The following is a 20,759-nucleotide window of genomic DNA, read 5'->3' on the forward strand; positions in this document are numbered from 1 at the left end:
TCACAGGACGCTTTGCTAGGGCTCCTCCCCAAGCCTCTCGAGCTAGCTCCGAATCAGTTCCTACTCCACGTAAGTACCCCCTCTAGATCATCTAAGTTCCCTTTTGCTTTTCCCTTGTATTTTCGCAGTTAGGGTTTAGTATTAATATGCCCCTTTGTCCCGTGTACCTTCTGTTTTTAGCACTTTAGTGCGTTCTAGAGTTGCTGTGCTCCTTGGTTGTGCGTCGAACGTCCTGTACGAACCCATTCCAGGTAGGGAAGCTATGGCTTAAACTTATTTTCCGCTCCCTTCCATGTTGTTGACTGTCGTTTTGAGTTTATGTTGATTGGTGTGAGATTTTGGTTAACTGTGGACGCATGGATTTGTTGGGTTGAGTTGGTGTGAGTGGCTGTTACAGGAGAATAGTGGCGAGACCTGATAAACTCGCCCAAACGAGCCAGTCTCGCCTAGGCGAGACAAACAGGGACTCGCCCAAACCCTTTTTGCGCGAAAGGTCGCCCAGGCGACCTGTTCAACTTTTGAGCGAGCAAACATCTCGCCCAGGCGAGAAGGGACTCGCCTAAGCGAGATCCCGCGTTGGCTCCTGGTTCCTTCTTCGAGCCCTCGCCTAGGCGAAGGGGTCCCGCCTGAGCGAGGGGTTGGGCGAGACAGGGTGCTGTTTGGTTGTTTGATTGCTCTTGGATGGTTGGAATTTGTTTGAATATGATTGTTGTGATGAGATACACGTTCGTATGTACGTATATATGCACAATGGCTTGCTAAGTATGTATGATATGATTCATGAATGGTGAATGACGGATATTGTGGAAACTTGGCATGTGAAATGAATGACTGGACTGGAATTAAAGTACATGGTATTGATATGAGATGAGGCCCTAGACTCATGGGATGGTGATGATCAGTAGCATGGATTCAAAAATGTGATAAGTATGAGGAATTGGCCTCAGGGGTTGGTATGCAATTTCAAACATGATTTAACGTTTTAATATTGTTAATTTATGATTGATTGGTCTGTGTCAGCGTGTGATTCCTTGGGGATCTCTAGGTGAGATCTTCGGGGTTGCGCTTCAGTGGTCGGGACGTAATTCCATGGCCCCTGTTAGTGGGTGTCCATGGTGGTGCCCCATCTGTATAACTAGGTAAGGATTCAAGGTAAGGATTGCATTCTGACACTCTAAGGGGTCAGTTAGTCTCACTTAGAGCGGACTAACCCCTGTGGTGAGAGTAGTAGGAGGCCTGAAACTCATTAAGGGCTAACCTTGTGGTGAGCGAAATTTGATTCATTGCAATACTTGTAACACATAGCTCGGGGGTGAGCAGAGGTATCCACCACAAGTGCAAGCATCCGCTGAATCCGACCAGGTTATATGTATCCGAATGAGTCGAGTCGAGTCGTAGTGTATTGTTTGAAAAGTCGTAACATGCTTGTGTGGTGTACGTATGATGGACGGTGAATATGTTTCTGATTTCATTGATGATGTGATTTTATGCACAAGCTTACCCTACTTTTGTTGTTGTGTGTTCCTGCTGTGTGGTACTCTTATTTGCGATGATCATCAACTTGTTGGTGTGAGCAGAGACGAGGAACACCCGTGGACAACAGGGAGATGGTAATTTTGCTGCATAGTCCGCGTGGATTGGGCTTTAGTTTCCTTTGGGCTTTTATTTAAGGCTACGGCCCCTGTATTCCTCGTTATTGGAATTGTAAACCTTTAGTCATACCGTTATCCTGTTTTTGGTGGCATCGTGGTGTGCCTTAGTTGTAAGGTCTTATGTTTAAACTCCTGAACTGCGCTGTTATATTATAATCATGTGACGTTTTCTTTTAATTACGCTCATTAATTAATTGGGACGTTACAGTTCTCATTTTTGTAGTATTTGTTGCGGATGATCATCATTTTGACAGAATGTTTAAAATGGTCCTCATTTTTACCGAATGTTTAAAATGGTCTTCATTTTCGCAATTCATGTTTTATTTGGTTCTTTTCTGTGACACCGTTATCAGTAACATAACACTGTACAAGTGGCATTGTTTGTATTACGTTGCATTGGAGTGTGTTACGTGTATTGTACAAATTACTAATTAACGTTAACTTTTCAATTTGGGAGAAAGTTTGCAATTAGGGCTTGAGTTGGATTGCAGTCGCACTCTTCATCGTTGGAGGCGATTTCTTCATCTTCGTCTTTCTTGAGCTCGGATTTGCAGAAGAAGCAGCTAATACTTGCCATTTCATCATTGGATTGCAGTCGCGCTCTTCATTTCAATTTTCCAATTAATCATCATCAACAAGGTAAGTGAATTTAGGGTTTTATGGGCTGTGTTTGCTCGTGGGTTAGGATTTTCGTAATTCTATTTTGGGGTTTGTTTGTGCTTGGATTGTTGTGATGTTCTACATGATTTCTAAATATTATTACATCTGTACTGTACAGTAATAAAACACACCCAATGCAACGTAATAAAGACAGTGTCACCTGTACAGTGCTCCTAATTTAAACGGCGTCAAAGAAAATGACCAAATAAAACACAAATTGCAAAAATGAGAACCATTTTAAATATTCGGTCAAAATGAGAACCATTTCAAATATTCTGTCAAAATGATGACCATCCGCAACAAACTCTACGAAAATGAGGACGAAAAAGGTATTTAAGCCTATATATATATATATATATATATATATATATATATAATTTTAGAGAAACTTTTCAAAAATTCAATTTGATCTCTTGATGTTTTGAAAAATCTATTTTATTGTTATTCAACAATGTTAGAAACCGTTATTCTACCAGAAGCTATGAGAAAAAGTCTGAATTGTTCAAGGGTTGAAATCATTAAAAAGTTAATATAAATAATCTTATCCAAATTTAAAAATACAATATGAATTGCATAACTCAGAAATACATTACATTACAATTCTAAATACGTTTCAAGATAGACTAGGTAACTTACTTCCTACGTGGAAAAACCAAACTCTGAACATAATCATAAGAGAAAAGGCTCCATATGTCCTGGCCGTAATATTCACGACCCTCTCTTCTATCATCTCTACTGTTGTACCAAATAAAATTTGCATCAAAAACTGTGTTTGCAACAAGCACAGCACCATCCTTTTCACGCATACAAATTACGTTCATGTAGGATGGACACTGGTCAATATCATCCTGGTAATTTATATTCAACAACTTTGACCAGGATTTTTCATCAATGAATTCCCTCTTTAGCCACACAACAAAATTATCCTCATGATGATGAGAAAGACACAAACAACCATTCAAAACCTTAAGCACTGGCTCAAACGCACGTACTTCTAAAATGCCATCAGGCATAGAGAAAAAACTGCGAGTCTCCTTTCTTAGATCGTAACAAAATATTTCTAACTCGTTCATTTTAGGTCCTCGTTTATCATCACAATGGGATCTGGGATACACTAACCAGTTTAAAGTACCACTCACAAAAGCACCACAAGTTCCACGACTTTGAAGCCCAATCATAGGGGTAACAGCATCACAAGTTAAAGTATTTCTCCAACAAGTATCTCCTAAACAACAAACGCTTACCTCCAGTTTCTGTGATTGATTCCTATTATTATCCAATAGCACAACTTGGTAAGAGTCACTCCATTCATCATAACCAAACCCAAACATCAACCAGTAATCCCTGCGATTAAGACGAATATGTGGGGAGTCTTTAGTCATGACTCTTGTTGTTGGATTCCCAATCCGAAACCAGTATTCTTCAAATTCATCGTCAATACAAGAATCTTGTAAGCATACCAATCCGTTGCAGGCACCCAGAACATTGTACTTACGGTTGAATGGGAGATGTTTGTGATGTAAAGTTTTAAGGGTGGATGATGGGTGGTCAAGTAACTCTTGTACAGGACAAACTACGGCATAATTCCTTGTTCTGTTAATATGGTAATCTTCAAAGGTCAATAGCATGTGAGTATTTTTTGAGGACCTTTGAAGGTGAAGTTTCACAAATGTAGAATCAGAGACAAGACGGTTCAACCCTTTTGAAACGCACTTTAATCGCCCAATATCCTTTATCGGAAGCCGTGACAAGATTTCCATCAGGATATCTTGGGAGAGAACACAATTATTCTGAGAAGAGGACATTGATGGAGAAGAGGAAAACCTACTTTGCACAAAGGTGAAAATATTTAACTATTGAGAAAACAAAATTACAGGTCGAAAAACGAAGAAAGAGAGAATGAAAAAGAAGTGATGACAGTGAGGATATGAAAAGTTGTTGCATGCTGCAAGATTTTATAGACAGGAATTGGACCCACACGCATTCAATTTTCTCATGAAGATGGAGAAATAGATTGAAAATGAAATTTTCACACCAAAAAATGTTAACAAATCACTAATAATATATTTTATTAAAATTTGGAAATAAGAGTGGTTTAAAAAGAACCACAAATACCATTGTAAGAAGTTGCTTTGAGATGTTTAAATCTATGGTCCCACGCGCTTTCACTACATGTTGAATACAAACGACCATTTAATACTTATTGCATATGAATACAAACTTTTTAATTTATGTCATTATTAGACTCTTTAATATAAATAGGTGCATTAATTGCAATAATCAATGTTTTTGAAGTAATACTCAAATAAAACAATTATTGAAAGTTTTAAGAAAGATATTTTCTTCATTCCACACAAAATTTTAGTTTCCCTTTATTCATTATTTATTTATAAAAGTTGAATATTATTCTTTATTTACAGAGTAACTCTACTCTTATCATCTTTAACTAATTAATGCATACGTTTATTTGTTTTGTATACGTGAAGAGAAAAAAAGAAAAAAAATTATTACAATCGAATTAATTATTTTATGTTTATAAATTAATCTTAAAAGGATAAATAAAATTGTTTAATATTAAATTAAAGATTAAATCTGTTTGTATTCTTTAATTCAGATACGAAATTAGAATTTACTATTGTTTTAAACTTTGATATCTTTTTTATTCTCAAATTTTTTTTTAAAAAAAGTGGATATAAAAACCCTCTGTTTTATTATTTCATGTTGCACCAAATAAAATCTGCTACATTTGTGTTTGCAAGCAGCACGACACCATCGGAGAAGGAAGAACCATTAAAAAGAACGCGCCACACACCTTAATTCCTCACATTGGTCACTTTGTGATTCACTTTTCTCTTCATCTCATTTCCCTATTTCCTTTTTATTTGTCTATATTACAGTTATAGACTTAACTTAACACGTCAAAATTTTACTTATTTGTTTTCGTCTAAAAATAATTATTTTTCCACGTAGTGGTGTCGTATAGGTATTTTTTCACATATCCGTGTTCATTTATCGGCATAAAGAATGAAAGTATAAGATTATATTCATTTAGTAGCGGATCTTCAACAAATATATTGGGACGACAAAATTTTAGTTGAATTATTCTTTTAATCTTTTTTTTTTCATAAATGTTAAGTTAGTCTTTTAATTATTTTAGTTTCAATTTAGTAATGATTTCTTAAAAAATTGATGCAATTTAGTTTTTTTTTTCGTTAAATTTATTGAAATGGAGTTCAGATTTTTTATCAAAGTTGACACTAGGATTACGTACATTAACAAAGCATATCATCCTTATTCAAAACTTCAATTTTCATGAAAAATCATTGATCCGATTCAAGAAATTTAACAAGAAATGACCAAATTGTATCCTTTTTTAAAAAATTGAGACCAAAATGAGACTTAAAAGAACTGGAAGACTAATGTAACACCCCGTTTTAATAGTTTTTATGCTATCAAACAAAACATTATATCATGATAATTCAAGCAAATGATAGGAATAGGCCGGTATAAAGTATCAATACAGTCATCCTTAGTTAACCATACATGTACTGCCTATACATACAACCTTAACTAAGAAAGGGGTTACAAAACACCCAACCATCTAAGCAAAACAAATGGTGAAAGCTACTGCTGGAAGCGCTCAATTACTACTCAACTTCTATCCAGGAGGGGTGTATCCTCACCTGCACTTTTAGATGCTCACGCCAATCGTTAAGGACGATCATTGCAAAAGAGAAAGACACACAGAACAAACATATGCAAGAAGGGTAAGCTAACTTAAATAAAGAGAAATCATGCAATTTAATAATTAAGCACCAATCAAGGTTTATCACATTTATCATAATTGTTCAAATCGCTACAATCATAATACGCATTCACAATTCTAGACTCAATATCCGGATTATGTAAGTGACATTAGAGCTCTTGGTGGCTTGCACCTGTGACGGTTCCCAAACTCTGCAGAGTTTTGGGCATAAGGGGTATTCACCCAACCACTCCCAGGGTAAGTCCCCTTCACGTCTATGACGGATCGGATCCATAGACTAGGACCTCCTGCTACTCCTCCCGACATAATCCATTATACTCTATATGAGTCTTAATGGTTATAGGAGCGTCAGGATACCACCAAATTGAGTCCTCATGTCCTTACATTCACTAAAACCATAATCTTTAGAATTTCCCTTGAAATCCTATTTCCATCACATTCTCATACAGACCAAATTCACACAATTCCATCACATTGACTATTATTCATAAAACTCATGTACAGGATAGACAATTATCACATCAATCCACTTAGCACAATTTCATTTAATCTAAAACAGACAAGGAAATCAAATTCTGCAGTGAATCTCGCTCAAGCTAGAGGATCTCGCTTGAGCTAGAGAGTTGTCTCGCTTAGGCGAGCTGCTCTCGCCTGGGCGAGACCTCTCACAGTGGCAACTCAACAATTCTGAGTGAATTCTCTCTCAAGCTAAGTTGGTTCGCTTAGACGAGAGGATCTCTCGCTCAAGCGACCCCAGCTCGCTTAGGCGAGTCCTCGCGCAGTGACAGATTTGATCCTCTGATATTTTCGCTTAGGCGAGAGCTGCTCGCCTGGGCGAAATTACCAGGATTCCCATCTGTTCTTCACATGCAGAGCCACGCAAATTCACCCAAAACTCAATTTCACCCAACAAGCAGTTCCAAACATCAATTAAACACATGATCATGCAATCCAATCACTCAGAGACACATTTTACACGAAAATTGAGGGAAGAGTTAGCTTCCCTTACCTTAATTTGATCACTAACTAGCAAGTATGGCTTCTCACAGTGAAGTACCCCAATTTACAACCTAAGGGACTGAAATGGAGGTTCACACAATAAGGATATATAAGGCCCTAATTTCGGTCTAGCCAAAGAAAAACTTCTAGAATTCGAAAATGATTAGAAGTGAGAAGCAAATTCTACTTACGCTGAGAGGATGGAGGTTTAGCTAGGAAGGGAAGTCTTGGGCTGATCCTTCTGACTTGTTTGCTGCAATTAGGAAGAAGATGGGTCAGAAGGGGTTGTAGTCCTCTGGTTTGAGGGAGTGAAGGAGACCAGTGCAGAGGAAATGAGAAAGAATGTTGAGCTTATGTGTGTTTTCAGTGAATAGGGAGTGGAAAGAGAAAGGAAAGAATAAAAGGGTTTCACAACTAATATGATATTTTTGAATGAAAATAGGGATCAATAGAATAATCCTAAAATTCTTATATAAATTAATAAAAATATTGTATTTATTTTTTTATGATAATAAAAAATAATAAAATTATTATTATTGTTATTATTATAATTATAAAATTAAATATAATAATTTTTATAATTTTATTATAATTAATTTTCATTTATAATATTAGTTTTAAAAAACAGTTAAATAAAAAAAATGTTAAATTAAACAAATAATCACATAATATTGATAAATAGTTATTTTAATTTTAAAAAATTATTTAAAAGATAAAATTGAAAAATAGATATGGACAACAAAAAGAATATTTTTCTTTTATATATAAATATAGATATATAATTTTTTTAAATATTAAATATATAAAATATATTAAAAATATTAAATTCTTAAAAAATATTTTAAAATTATATATTAATGGGGTCATTATAAAGGTCTGCTCCCTGTGTTCATCACTCTTCTACTAGAAATAACTCTAATTTCTCTTCTCATCTTTAAATAATCTATACATATGTTTATTTATTGTATATGTAAAAAGAAAAAAAAACTCAACACTTTAACTAAATTATTTTTAAGAGATAAATAAGAAATAATTCTATATTAAATTACTTCTTGTTTGAATAACATATCAAAATAATTGTTTAAAATATATCAATCAAACCATTTTTTTATATCAATAAATATATTTGTAACGATCTACCTACAAAATAGGTAAAGAAGTAAAAATAATTTTTATAAATAATACTCAATTATTTTATTATTCAAAAATTATCGATAAACAGAAAAATTAGTAAATCGAGTTTAAATTTTAAGAAGTTATTTTCTCCCTACCTTCGCGCAAACTGAGATTGGATAATTCATCACGTTGAAGAAGCATCACAAAACCACTACTTCTTTTAACTTTCGATATAGATAACTTTCGATATTTTACTTCAAATTATATTTTAAAATTAAAAACATAAATGATTGAAACTCAAACTCCCCGACTATATGTTATTGTTTTACATAGGACTATCTAATGAGTGTTTACTTTACTTACATGTGAACGACATGTTTCTTCCATCATGCAGATTTATGCGGTCTCTATTACAATTCGTATTGTGGTGAGTGATTTTGCAACTTCAGTGTTTATTTTCTATCTGTCATGCCATTTTAGATCATGACTATTCGACGGCTCTAATAACATTTTTTAAGTGTTATAAACATATTAATTTTGTTATAAGTATAAGTAACACTTTTAAAGTGTTACAAAAAATATTAAATTCGCAATATTTCTGTAATGATAATAAATATGCTAATACGTAACATTTTTAAGAATCTTGTTAAAATCTTCTAGTTTGCAATGACAATATTTTTCTAGGCTTTATCAAAATTTTTAAATGTTATTGAAGTTAATATATGTAATAGTGTTTGTCATTTGAGATTCAATAGAAAATTATGCTCTCTTTCCAAGTATTTTGAAGAAAAAAAATGTATATAAATTCATATAAGTTTGTTCTGCGCTAAAAGAAAAACTTAAGAATAATTTATTTAAAATTAAATTTTTGTACGATTACATTTTTGCACGTTTAATCTAATTTAGAAATATCAAATCAGATTTTTATATATAAATTATTTTTTCTAATAAAAAAAACTCTTCATTTTCTCTACTTAACCCTTTTCATGATGTGATTCACTTTTTTTTCAATTTTTAATATGTCTAATTCATTGAATTCACGAACATGACACGATTATTATAATTTATATTCCAATTCAAGGATATTAAATTAATTCATCATTACAGCAACAATACATCCATAAAATTTTACAAATTTTATCATATGTAACAAAATACAAAATTCCTAATTTTATAATTTAGAAGTATACTAAGTCGTGAAAAATATAATTATGGTTCAAGCTAATTTCACAAAAGAATTTTAAAAATCATAATTACAAAAGAATTTCGAAAATCATAATTTGAAAAAAACTTAATTTGACATAAACATCGTAATAGGATAATAATAAATCTAATATACATAAATCTTAATAGAATAGTAAATTCTTTTATGAGAAATGATGTGAGAATATGCGTTATTCAATCTTCCTTTCCCAACCAATTTATTTTTTTGTTGTTTTTTTGTTCTCTCACACGGTCTTTATTATATACTAGCGTAAAAACAGAAATAAAGTAAAATATATATAAAAAAGAATGAGAGAATAATAGTTGATAAATAAAGAAAAAGAAAAGGAGTAAAGATAAATAATTTTATAAAAAAATTATAAAAATAATGGTCAATTTTAAAAAATTTAATAATAATTATATTTTAAAGGATAAAATTGATATTTTAAACTGTGGACACAATAAAAAATCTTCTTTATATATACTAGCGTAAACACAAGCGCTATCGCGCCTGTGTGTACGTATTTTTTGAATTAACGGATCCCTTTATATATATATATATATTTTTTTTTTTTTTTGGGAAAACATCTCCAGATCTCTTTGTTTCTTATTGGGCTTACAATGTTTCTTTCGGACAATTAAAGTTGGCACGTTTGTGTATATATATATATATCGAAATATAGAAAAGTAAAGATATTTAAAATTTAAAAAATATTTAATAAAAGTATATGAATATATTATACTTAATGAATACTTTATATTTAAAATTTTAATATAAAGTACATCCACTAAAGTATATCAGTTATTGTATTTTTAAAAATATAATAGGAAACGAAATTGATTAATATAAGTATAGATTATTAATAAAGTTTATTAATTTAGCTTAAAAAATGTGATTTTTATATTCTTTTATACGTTAAAGATATTTAAAATTTAAGTGTCCTTGTCTGATAACTAAAATAATTAATCATTATAGTAATCATTATATGTACCGATTTATAAACTAAACATTATTTGCAACTAAAATATTCAAAAAACTATAATTAGTCTATAAATTGATAATTAAAATAGTTTCTAATATAAATTAGTTTCTAAATTAGTCACTAACATTAGCTACTAATTCACGTTAATAAGAGAATTAGTTAATCTTTGACATATTGAACACAAAACTACAACACTAATGTTAAAAATTGGATGTCTTCATAATGCCCTGCGTAGAGATATCAATTTCTTTACTCCAAGTGTATGTTTTAGATGTAATAAATATAATAATAATAATAATTAATAAGAAGCAATAAATACATTTAATAAATATAACATTAACTAATACCAATCAATAAATAATTCATTAAATAAATACATTGAGTCTCAATGTACCTGACATTTGAACCTTTCTTTACATTAATAAAAGAATGTTCTATATTAAATGAGTATACCTCTTAAGATGCTATAAAAGTTAGAATTGGGCTTCTGATTTTCTCATCTAGAAATCCAAAATGGCCACTGCCTTAATTCCATTTCTTCTACTCATTGTTGTTTCAAATATAGTGATAGCAAATGCTACATTTGAATCGAATGAGGCTAATAATGTGGTCATAGATTCTGCACAACAACGTCTTATTAGCAACATTAAAAACAAAGGATTTCATGTTCTTCCGAAAGGACCTGTTCCACCTTCTGGACCTTCACATGGTTGCACTCCACCTTGTCTACCTTCAAATATTGTTAACAACATTAAAAGCAAAGGATTTCATGTTCTTCCTAAAGGACCTCCTCATCATTCTGGACCTTCATCTCCATGCGCCCATCCACCTTGTGGAGGTACAGTTGCTCACAAAAAATGTTGTTAGCGACATTAAAAGTCAACAATTTCATGTTCTTCCCAAAGGACCCGTTCCACCTTCTGGACCTTCACCTCCATGCACCCATCCACCTTGTGGAAATAAAGTCAACTAATTCACTATAAATTGCACCAACTCAACATCCTCTTTAGATACAAATGTGTGACTTTGTTTTCATTCTCCAAAATCAATAACGGAGGATCAAGATACCTATTTGTAATAAAACCATTTAATAATGTTAATATTAAATAATTTAATATTATCGACAGAGAATCGTAGCCAACATATATTTCCAAGCGTCTTTGAGGACCCATCATTGTCCTTTTTGGTGGAGAAATTGGAACATATATTACACACCTAAAAATTCTTAAATGAGAAATATGAGGTTGCTGACCAAAAACCAACTGTAGATGAGAGTATTTGTGATAACTAGTTGGTCTTATGCGAATCAATACTGCAACATGCAGTATTATATATTCCCAAGTAGTCATTGGAAGATTAGCTTTCATAAGTAATGGTCTTGCAATCAATTTTAGACATTTTATCAATGATTCTACAAGTCCATTTTGAGTATGAACATGTGCTACTTGATGTTAAACTTCAATTCGAATTGACATATAATACTCATTAAAAGCATGAGATGTAAATTCACCAACATTATCAAAACAAATTTTCTTAATTGGATAATTTGGGAAGTGGGCTCTTAACTTGATCAATTATGCTAATAACTTAGCAAAAGCTTGATTTCGAGTTGATAGTGAACAAATATGTGACCATCTAGTGGATGCATCAATAACGGACCCAAGTTATTAGCAAGAGAAATTCAATTTCTTTTGTCTTCGTTCTAAGAATTTTAATTGATAAATCAATCCTTCGTAAATAATTATTTCTTACAAAATTATAAAATTTGTAAGTATTTTATATATTTTTTTTTCAAAATTTTTTATATACAAATATTTTGAAAATAAATTTTTAAAAATTTCTTATAATTTTTTTACAACAAAATTTATAAATATTTTGAAAAGGAAAATATATTTTGAAAATGCGAAACTTAGTTCAAAAAACGCAAATTTTTTTTGAATTTCTTCCCTCCCTTTAATTTTAGACTAAAAACGCCAAGAGCTCACAATGTTGAAAATGTGAAATTTGAGAAGACACATACATCAAAACCGTTCACTTTTATGAGAATTTTAAGCAACAATTGTTGCTTTACTGAAAATCGTAGCCTATTACCTACAATTACACTTACCTAGACTACACCTAAAAAATTATTGTCTAAACTTTAGCCCATTGTTTTTGTAGTTTAACTCATAATTATGTTATTGCCTAAAGCGATTTTTGTTGTAGTGATAATGTAAATAAGGTTAAAATACTCTATTGGTCCACGTTTTTGTTCAAAAATCATAATTAGGTCCTAAGATTTTTTTTAGTCTCAATTAGGTCCATATTTTTGAAAATGCGTAACAATTAGATCCATTTTGTTAGTACGGTGATAACTGTGTTAAGGATGTGTCACATGTCAGCTCCTATTTTTTTGAATTTTTTTTTTTATTTTTTTTTAAATTATTCATGTCACGTGTCATGTCAATATGGTGCCACATGTCAAGTCAGTAAAGGTGACACGTGTCAAGTCATTGTCTGAATCTCAATTTGGTCCATATATTTGTTATTTTGATTACATTTCAGTCCATTTATTTTAAAATTTTAAATATATTTATTTTAACTTTTTACAAAATATTTTTAAAATTTTATATTTAAATTTATAAAATTGTTATTTTTAAACTAACTATAACATTTTTATATAAATTATTTAAAACAATTTTGTAACAAGTTAAAATAAATATTTTAAAATTTTAAAACAAAATATAAGTAAAATTTAATGTAAAATAAAAATTTAAATAAACTTAATATTATTAAAATGTTTAATACAAATATCATTATAAAATTTATATAAAGTTAAATTTGGTCTCAATTTAGAGAGAATGAAATTGAAAATTAAAAAAAAAATGTATATTATAACAATAATTATAGTATTAATAGTTAAAATTACAATTAATGTTATTATAATGAACATTAACACTAATTTAATTAATAATATAAAATAAATTATTCTAGAGAATGATTTGAAATTTGTTTCAATAAATTTGAAAGCATTGTGAGGGATGATTTACTTGCTGAAATTAAATTACGTTCTCGCAATAAATGTACATATTTGAGAAAATTTAATGTTAGTGTAAGAAAATGTTTCATTAAAAACCGATTTCAATGATCAGTTACTATTATAAGGTTATATATTTACAATTTAAGTGACCCAAGTTATTCATCAATAACGGATCCCTTTATATATATATATATATATATATATATATATATATATATATATATATATATATATATATATATATATATATATATATATATATATATATATATATATATATATATATATATATATATATGATCTCTTTATATATGATCTCTTTATTTCTTATTGGGCTTGCAATGTTTCTTTCGGACAATTAAAGTTGGCACGTTTGTGTAAAAGTAGGGTTTCTCACGTTCTTCTTTTGTGTGCATCTCATCACATCAATGTCTTCATCTCAATGTTCTCCCGTCGTTCCTCAAGAACTCATGGTAGAAATTTTATCAAGGGTTCCAGTGAAGGATCTCATGCGACTCAGGTGCATATCAAAATGGTTGAACACCCTCGTCTTCGATCCGACATTCGTTAAACTGCACCTTCAAAAGTCTTCCAAAAACACATACATCTTGTTAACCTTCAGAGACTACGAGAACGATGAAAGCAGGTACTGTGCAGCACCATGTTCCTTGCAAAATTTACTTCACAATCCATCCTCCACTGTTGACGTTTGTCACCGATTCAACCACGATTACACAATCTTGGGTGTCTGCAACGACTTGGTTTGCTTGCAAGATTCTTACCGTGGAGATGAATTTGAAGAATATTGGGTCCGGTTTTGGAATCCATCCACAAGGCTCATGGGCGAAGATTCTCCACACATACGTATTCGTTCTGGTGATCACAACTACCCTTATTTGTTTATGTTTGGGTTTGGCTACGATGATTGGAGTGACAGATACCAAGTTGTTTTTTTGGATAATAAATTACAGAAAATGGAGGTTAGGGTTTATTATTTAGGTGACAGTTGTTGGAGAAACACTTTAACTTGTGATGCTTTCCCTGCGTTGAGTGTTCATGGAGCTTATGTGTGTGGCCATTTAAACTGGTTAGCACTTCCCAAATGCGGTCCTGGGTATCGCTGGGGAACTGTTACAATCAACGAGTTAGAAATTTTTTCTTACGATTTGAAGAATGAGAAATGTAGTTATTTATCTATGCCTGATGGTCTTTCTGAAGTGCCTCCGGATGTGCCTGTGCTTGAGGTCTTGAAGGGTTGTTTGTGTCTTTCCCATCATCAAGGGACTTGTTTTGTTGTTTGGATAATGAGAGAGTTTGGAGTTGCAAAATCATGGACACTGTTGCTGAATGTAAGTTATGAAGATCTTCATATTCGTGTTCTTCATGGCTTGCCAGCTCTTCCAGTGATTTTGTGTTTGTCTCAGAATGATGATGTTATGTTGCTTGCAAGCTACGATACTGCGGAATTTATTTTATACAATAAGAAAGACAATAGTATAGATGGTCGTGAACTTTTCAATGACGACAAGTTTTTCTTTTTCTCATATGACTTCGTTCAGAGCTTGGTTTTGCCATATCAGAATTAGGTTGTCTTATGTTTTCTCAGATGAGTATGTTAAGTTTTGTTTCAAAACCTCATCATTTTCATGTGAATATATGACAGAGAGTGGTATTAGTTTGGGTGGTTCATTCGATCTATCATTGGTTTATGAATAACATGTTGCATTAGATTTCTAAATCCTCTACTTTTGTGAAACTAGTCTCTAGTGTTAAGAGTGCTTAAAGATTTTATATCCTTTCTAAGAGGTTCCTTGTAACAGTAGTCCTTTATGCATTTGGAATAACCAAGAATGACTTTTTGTACTTGTGTTATTTTAGGAAAAATAAGGGGATATAACTACTTCTAGCTAAGTAAACAAATTATAAAGGTAAAATGATATGAAAGATCACATATATGTGCACTAAAAGGGGAGTCTTTTGGCTCAATGATCGCATAAAGATTTCAAGAATAACCTTTCTTCTTCAACAATATCTTCTATTTATAAGATTAGAAGAAATAGTCATCGAGAATCTTCATATCCATTTTGTGCTTCAGAGAATATATTCTTCTTTAAGTTGCTTATGTCCATGTCCAAGTGTAGAGATGCATGTCTCTTCTTCAAGAAACATTATAATATATGGCATGACTTCTCAGACCAAGGTAAGATAGTTTTTATGCTCTTCACAAAGTTGACATTCAATTTTCTAAGGTTATTGGTGGGAAGCAAGTTTAATGTGTATTTTAAAAGATCTTTGAAAGAGTCAAGTCTTCGCGAGATTCTCTTGTAAGACAAACATAAGAAGCATTCTCTGCAAACATTTTTCTATACCTAGGCATAAAGGTAGGGGCAAATCATAGAAAGAAAGTTTTTTGGAATGATATGATAATAAATATAAGAAAGAGATTGTCTAAATGGAAAGTAAGACATCTATCTTTGCAGGAAAGGTAATGTTAATAAAATCTATAATTTCTACCATTTCTTTGTATACTTATCTATCTTCAAAATGTTTGTTAGTGTGGGGAAAATTAGTAGAAAATTACAGAGAGTTCCTATGTGGATGGGACCACGAAGGTAGGAAGATTGCATGAGTTAGGTGGGAGTTTATTTGTAGAACTAAGGAAGATGGTGGGTTGGGAGCAAAGGACTTGGACAAGTTCAACATAGCCTTGCTAGGAAAATAGAAATGGAAACTAGTTAAGGAAGAATCTAGACTTTGGAAAGATATTGTGCTCTCCAAATATGAGTTTTGGAGAACATTAGATGAGTTTTGGAGAACATTAGACGATAAAAAAGTTTGTAGTCATGACTCATGATAGTGGGAACTTATTACGAAAACATGTGAAGGAGGGTATAAGGAAAATTGGTTTGATAGAAATATAAGATGGAATAGAAGGATAGGTAATAAAATCAATTTTTGGGATAATCTATGGCCAGATGAAATCCCCTTAAAAGAAAAGTATATGAGGTTATATACAAATTCAATCTCAAAGAAAGCAAAGTTAGTGGAGGCCGAATATTGGAATGGAGAAAATTGGGTGTGGAACTTACAATGGAGAAGAGAATGGTTTGAATGGGAGAAAGATACAGTGGCAAACCTCATCAGAAAGGTGGAGGGTACAATAATACTTAGAGATAGAAAGGATGAGGAAATATGGAATGGTGACAAAATAAAGGTGTAAACCATGAAATCTGCATATAAGAAATTATATAAGAGTAATGGAATATAACAAGAGAATTTGTTTGAACTCTTTTGAAAAATGAAAGGATTACCATCATCCATATACTTTGCATGGAAGGTTAAAATTTAGAAGCAATAGTGTCTGACCCAAACTATTTAAGTAATTATACCATTCTAGATCAAACGAACTTCCTTACTTATTAGAGCTCTCAACAAAAACCTCGATCCTTATGTTCAATGTTCATATAAGCCACCAGATAATAGAAATCCAGAGTAAGCCTCATTGTTCAAATATTAGAAAATAGTAAAAAACTTATATCATATAGTTTTAGAATAAACATGAACCAAAAATTACAAGAATACAAAATTAACAAGTCAAATGTTTTTAATTGAACAACTACTTAGGACTTGAAAGTGGGACAGCTTGAAACCAACGAGTTGAGGTAGAAGCCAACTACTAAAGGTCAAAATGCCGAATAAGAAATTGGATTTATGCAAATAAAATATACAATGTGATATTTTATAACCCTAATTTATTAGCCTCGTATATACGTTAATACATTTAATTATCTTTATTAAATTCATTTATATCAGCATTATTAGCATTGTATATATACATGTGAAAGTGAGTCGGTGGGTTAAAAATAAGTGAGTCTAACCTGTCTCACTTTATGATGAATCATAAATTTTGCAACCCGACTCAATCCATCACGGGTTGGTGGATTAAGTAGGTTGGCTCAACAATCCACATAAAAAAAATTTATTTATTTTTAAGTATTCAATTTTTTAAGCAATTCATGAGATGACAAAATCACAGTAAAATCAAGAACCAATGTCTTCATCATGCTCACCACCAATATATAATGAATTGTTTTTAAGAAAGTCTCCATATAGTCCAAAAAAACATGACTAATATTACACATTTTCTGTCATGCTATTCAACAAAATATAAATGAAAAAATTACACATCTTTGTCATGCTAATTTAGAATTTTTTTTATAAGACGGTTGCTTAAGTAATTTATTATAAAAATTATAGTTAAAGATTAAAGTATCAACATTTATAACTTGACAATCAAATTAATTAAACATTCACACTATTCAAATATTATTGAGCAACATTCTATTATTTAAAAATATGAAATTGTGAACCTATATATTTAGAAAATAATTATAAAAAAGTTTAAAAAAATGTAAAAAAATGTTTGTGGGTTAAGTGGGTCAACCTACCTTCAACGCAGCTCGAACCGTTTAACCCATGGATTAAGTGAACCGGGTTGAGTTCAACCCACCTTTAAAAAAACTGAATTTTTCTCAATCCAATTTGAGCTGACTCACGGGTTGGAATCCATTTTGACATCTTTAATTGTATATATGTTTCTAACATTTAATTCTCTTAATTAAATTCATTATTGAAATTAATGAATTTTAAAATACATTAAATGCATTCTAGAAATTAATTACTTGGTAAAAGTTAAAACATTTGTTTATATATTACTTATTATACTAACCCAATTCAGAGATTACGTGAGAATGAATTACAAGACAAATTAGGTACAAGGAGTTACTTTTGGAATATAGGGGTGAAAAAAAAAGTATACCTTAATCCAAAATTTATTTTTTTGATAATGACATTCTAATAATTGAACAATCAACTTTTATAATAAATAAAAAAGTAAATGATGATTTTGTTCATTGAAAGTGTAATAGGTGTTAACTTAGTCTTAAAATGAATAAAAATTCTTATTTAGTTCTTGGATTTATAAAAGGTGTAACAATTGTTTCTTCCGTTTCTTTCTCGGTTTTATGTTCAAATTTTATTTTTATGTTGATTATAAAGTTTAAGATTATATATTAATTATCATTTTACTATTTATACTTTTATTTGTAAAAAAGTTCAGTAAAAATGTAAATTAGTGTCACATTCATCCATAAAAAGTATAATAAAAAGAGTTCTCAGGAAACTTAAGGGCAAGACATATAACATAGCTAGTAACATTTACACATTTAAACAGTAATTAAAATTTTCTCTCTTCAATATAAATTGAGTTATTACCAATAAATATTTAGAGAAAAAACGGTAATTTGTCTAAATCATAATAATAAGATAAATTGGTCTCTAATTATAAAAATTTGTCCAGGCCCTTGTAATTATCAAAATATAGGCATTCATTTAGGGTTTTCTCTCAACTCTCTCAATGATCCAATTCAAACTAATGAACACTTTTTTCTTTATCAACAATAACAAATAATAAAATAAAATAAAAGTATCTGAAGATAAATTAATGGACAATTTGTTTGATTATATCATAGATTAAGTAATAGAGGTACAGGGAATGAAGAAAGATTCAAAAATTAACATTTGATATATAAGTTTGACCAGGTGTCCACCCAGCAGGGATGACATTGGTAGCCACAACAGTCTTAAACTTAAAGTTGGTTAGCCTTATAGAGAATGGTGCTTTGAGTTGTGACCCTTTGTTATATTTCCAAATTGCACCCCAAGATTGTTGCATGGCTTCCCATGAATTTGAAAAATCTTCCTTTAGTTCAACTCTCTCAAGTTCACCATCTCCATCTTCATATTCAACCATCACTGCAAAATAGTCTTGGTTTGATCCCGAGTCCACATGAAAAACTATAGACGTACGAGGATACTCGCATGCAACCCTGCAAAAAGTTACTTGTTAATTTTTGTTAACATAAAATCAAAGTATAGAAATTAAGATACGTACCTGTTATACTGAACGGCTATTCTGCCAGCGTTGCGTAACTGATCGGCTTCACCTGGACCTGCCATTGCACCAAAAGCAGCACCACTCAAATCAAAATGTGCGTCGGAACCACAACCAGGACACTCATCAGTGATCACTACCCTCACAGGGTTGCCTGAGCATGCTTTATTCCCCGTGCACTTCACCTTAATATTGTAACAAAATTGGAATGCTAACTATTAATAACATGTTTAGTATATAAATGATTATTTATATTAAGTATCTAAATACACATGTTTTAATTGGCACCTCGAAACAGGAACCACATCCTTTGCCTGATTCAAACAAAGGAGGGCTTCCTGCAGCTATCATCGATGAGAATGGAGGTTCCCCAACAGTTCTGCCATAACCACAAGCACCACCTACATATATAATGGAAAAATATTATTTGGTATCAAAGTACTATTGTCCAAATATAATTAACAAATTTTATTATTTAACCCTTTCAAAATAATTGTTAAAGCTTTACTAATCTATTTTTTGTAATACCTTCACTTCCATCCCCATTGGAAGGTCCATACCAAGTAGCCACAGCAGATGACCAATATGAATCAATGGAAGCATTGAAAATATTTTTGGGGTTGAAACAAGACGAAGGGACCACTAGGAATATTGAAAATGAAGCTAGAACAGCGAGTGGATGAGACAATGCATGTTTATAAGACATGTTACAGTATCAGTGTTACTTCCCTGGTGGTGATAATTTTTGGTATATGTAAGAAATATGGCATCGTAGTATGGTATTTAAAGGAGCAAACTAGATAAGCTGAACTGCAAGTATAACATACGATATAAGAAAATCCTTAATTAAAAACAAATTTTAGAAATAAAAAATAATTAGTTATTTGAGTGACTAATTTATATATCAATTTATAAAATTAAAAAAAAAATTATTACTAAAATAGTCACTATTATAAATAATATATTTAATTCATAAGTGTATCATTCCAATAATAATTATGATTTATTTGTAAATTATCGTTACATATAATAATTATCATTTATTTATAAATTATCGTTACATATTTATCATAAATACTCATAAGTAGCATTTCAAAATATAAGTAAGGAAATAACAGCAGTTACAACCCAAAACTTGAAGGTAATAAATTTATAGAAAATTATTGTTTGACAAAATTCATTTTAATAAATTTAACAAAGTTTTTAAAAGTGAAATTAAAGTAAATTAATTTTTTATTTTTTAATTAAAATAAAGTAACAGAATAATTTTTTTTTACCTAAATAAAAAAGTTGGTCAAAATTTTGTTAAAAAACTTTGTTAACATATAATAACTCTAGATACTATACTTAATTCATAAATGATATATTTAATTCATAAGTGAGAACTTTAAGTATCTCTTAAATGTAT

The 20,759-nt window shown here is 30.9% G+C and overlaps 3 protein-coding genes across 3 annotated transcripts; 1 reads left to right on the top strand and 2 right to left on the bottom strand.

Annotated features, from left to right (window-relative positions):
- Nucleotides 1–2,889: 2,889 nt before the first annotated feature.
- Nucleotides 2,890–4,315, bottom strand: LOC114186234 (F-box/kelch-repeat protein At3g23880-like). The gene has a single exon (XM_028074273.2). The coding sequence runs from the start codon at nucleotides 4,115–4,117 to the stop codon at nucleotides 2,945–2,947; it is 1,173 nt and encodes a 390-aa protein (XP_027930074.2). The 5' UTR covers nucleotides 4,118–4,315; the 3' UTR covers nucleotides 2,890–2,944.
- A 9,511-nt stretch (nucleotides 4,316–13,826) lies between these two features.
- LOC114184512 (F-box/kelch-repeat protein At3g23880-like) lies at nucleotides 13,827–14,984 on the top strand. The gene has a single exon (XM_028071820.2). It carries the CDS (start codon nucleotides 13,827–13,829, stop codon nucleotides 14,982–14,984), a length of 1,158 nt encoding a protein of 385 aa, XP_027927621.2.
- A 3,925-nt stretch (nucleotides 14,985–18,909) lies between these two features.
- Nucleotides 18,910–20,088, bottom strand: LOC114185984 (expansin-B15-like). The gene is made up of 4 exons (XM_028073974.2): nucleotides 19,880–20,088; nucleotides 19,640–19,752; nucleotides 19,352–19,536; nucleotides 18,910–19,286 (listed from the first exon to the last, which is right to left on the bottom strand). Exons 1-4 carry the CDS (start codon nucleotides 20,055–20,057, stop codon nucleotides 18,965–18,967), a joined length of 798 nt encoding a protein of 265 aa, XP_027929775.1. The 5' UTR covers nucleotides 20,058–20,088; the 3' UTR covers nucleotides 18,910–18,964.
- Between the last annotated feature and the right edge of the window lie 671 nt (nucleotides 20,089–20,759).

The sequence above is a fragment of the Vigna unguiculata genome, chromosome 5 (genome assembly GCF_037176805.1).
Source record: "Vigna unguiculata cultivar grain cowpea cultivar isolate G323 ecotype 2 chromosome 5, ASM3717680v1, whole genome shotgun sequence".
NCBI classification, from domain to species: domain Eukaryota; kingdom Viridiplantae; phylum Streptophyta; class Magnoliopsida; order Fabales; family Fabaceae; genus Vigna; species Vigna unguiculata.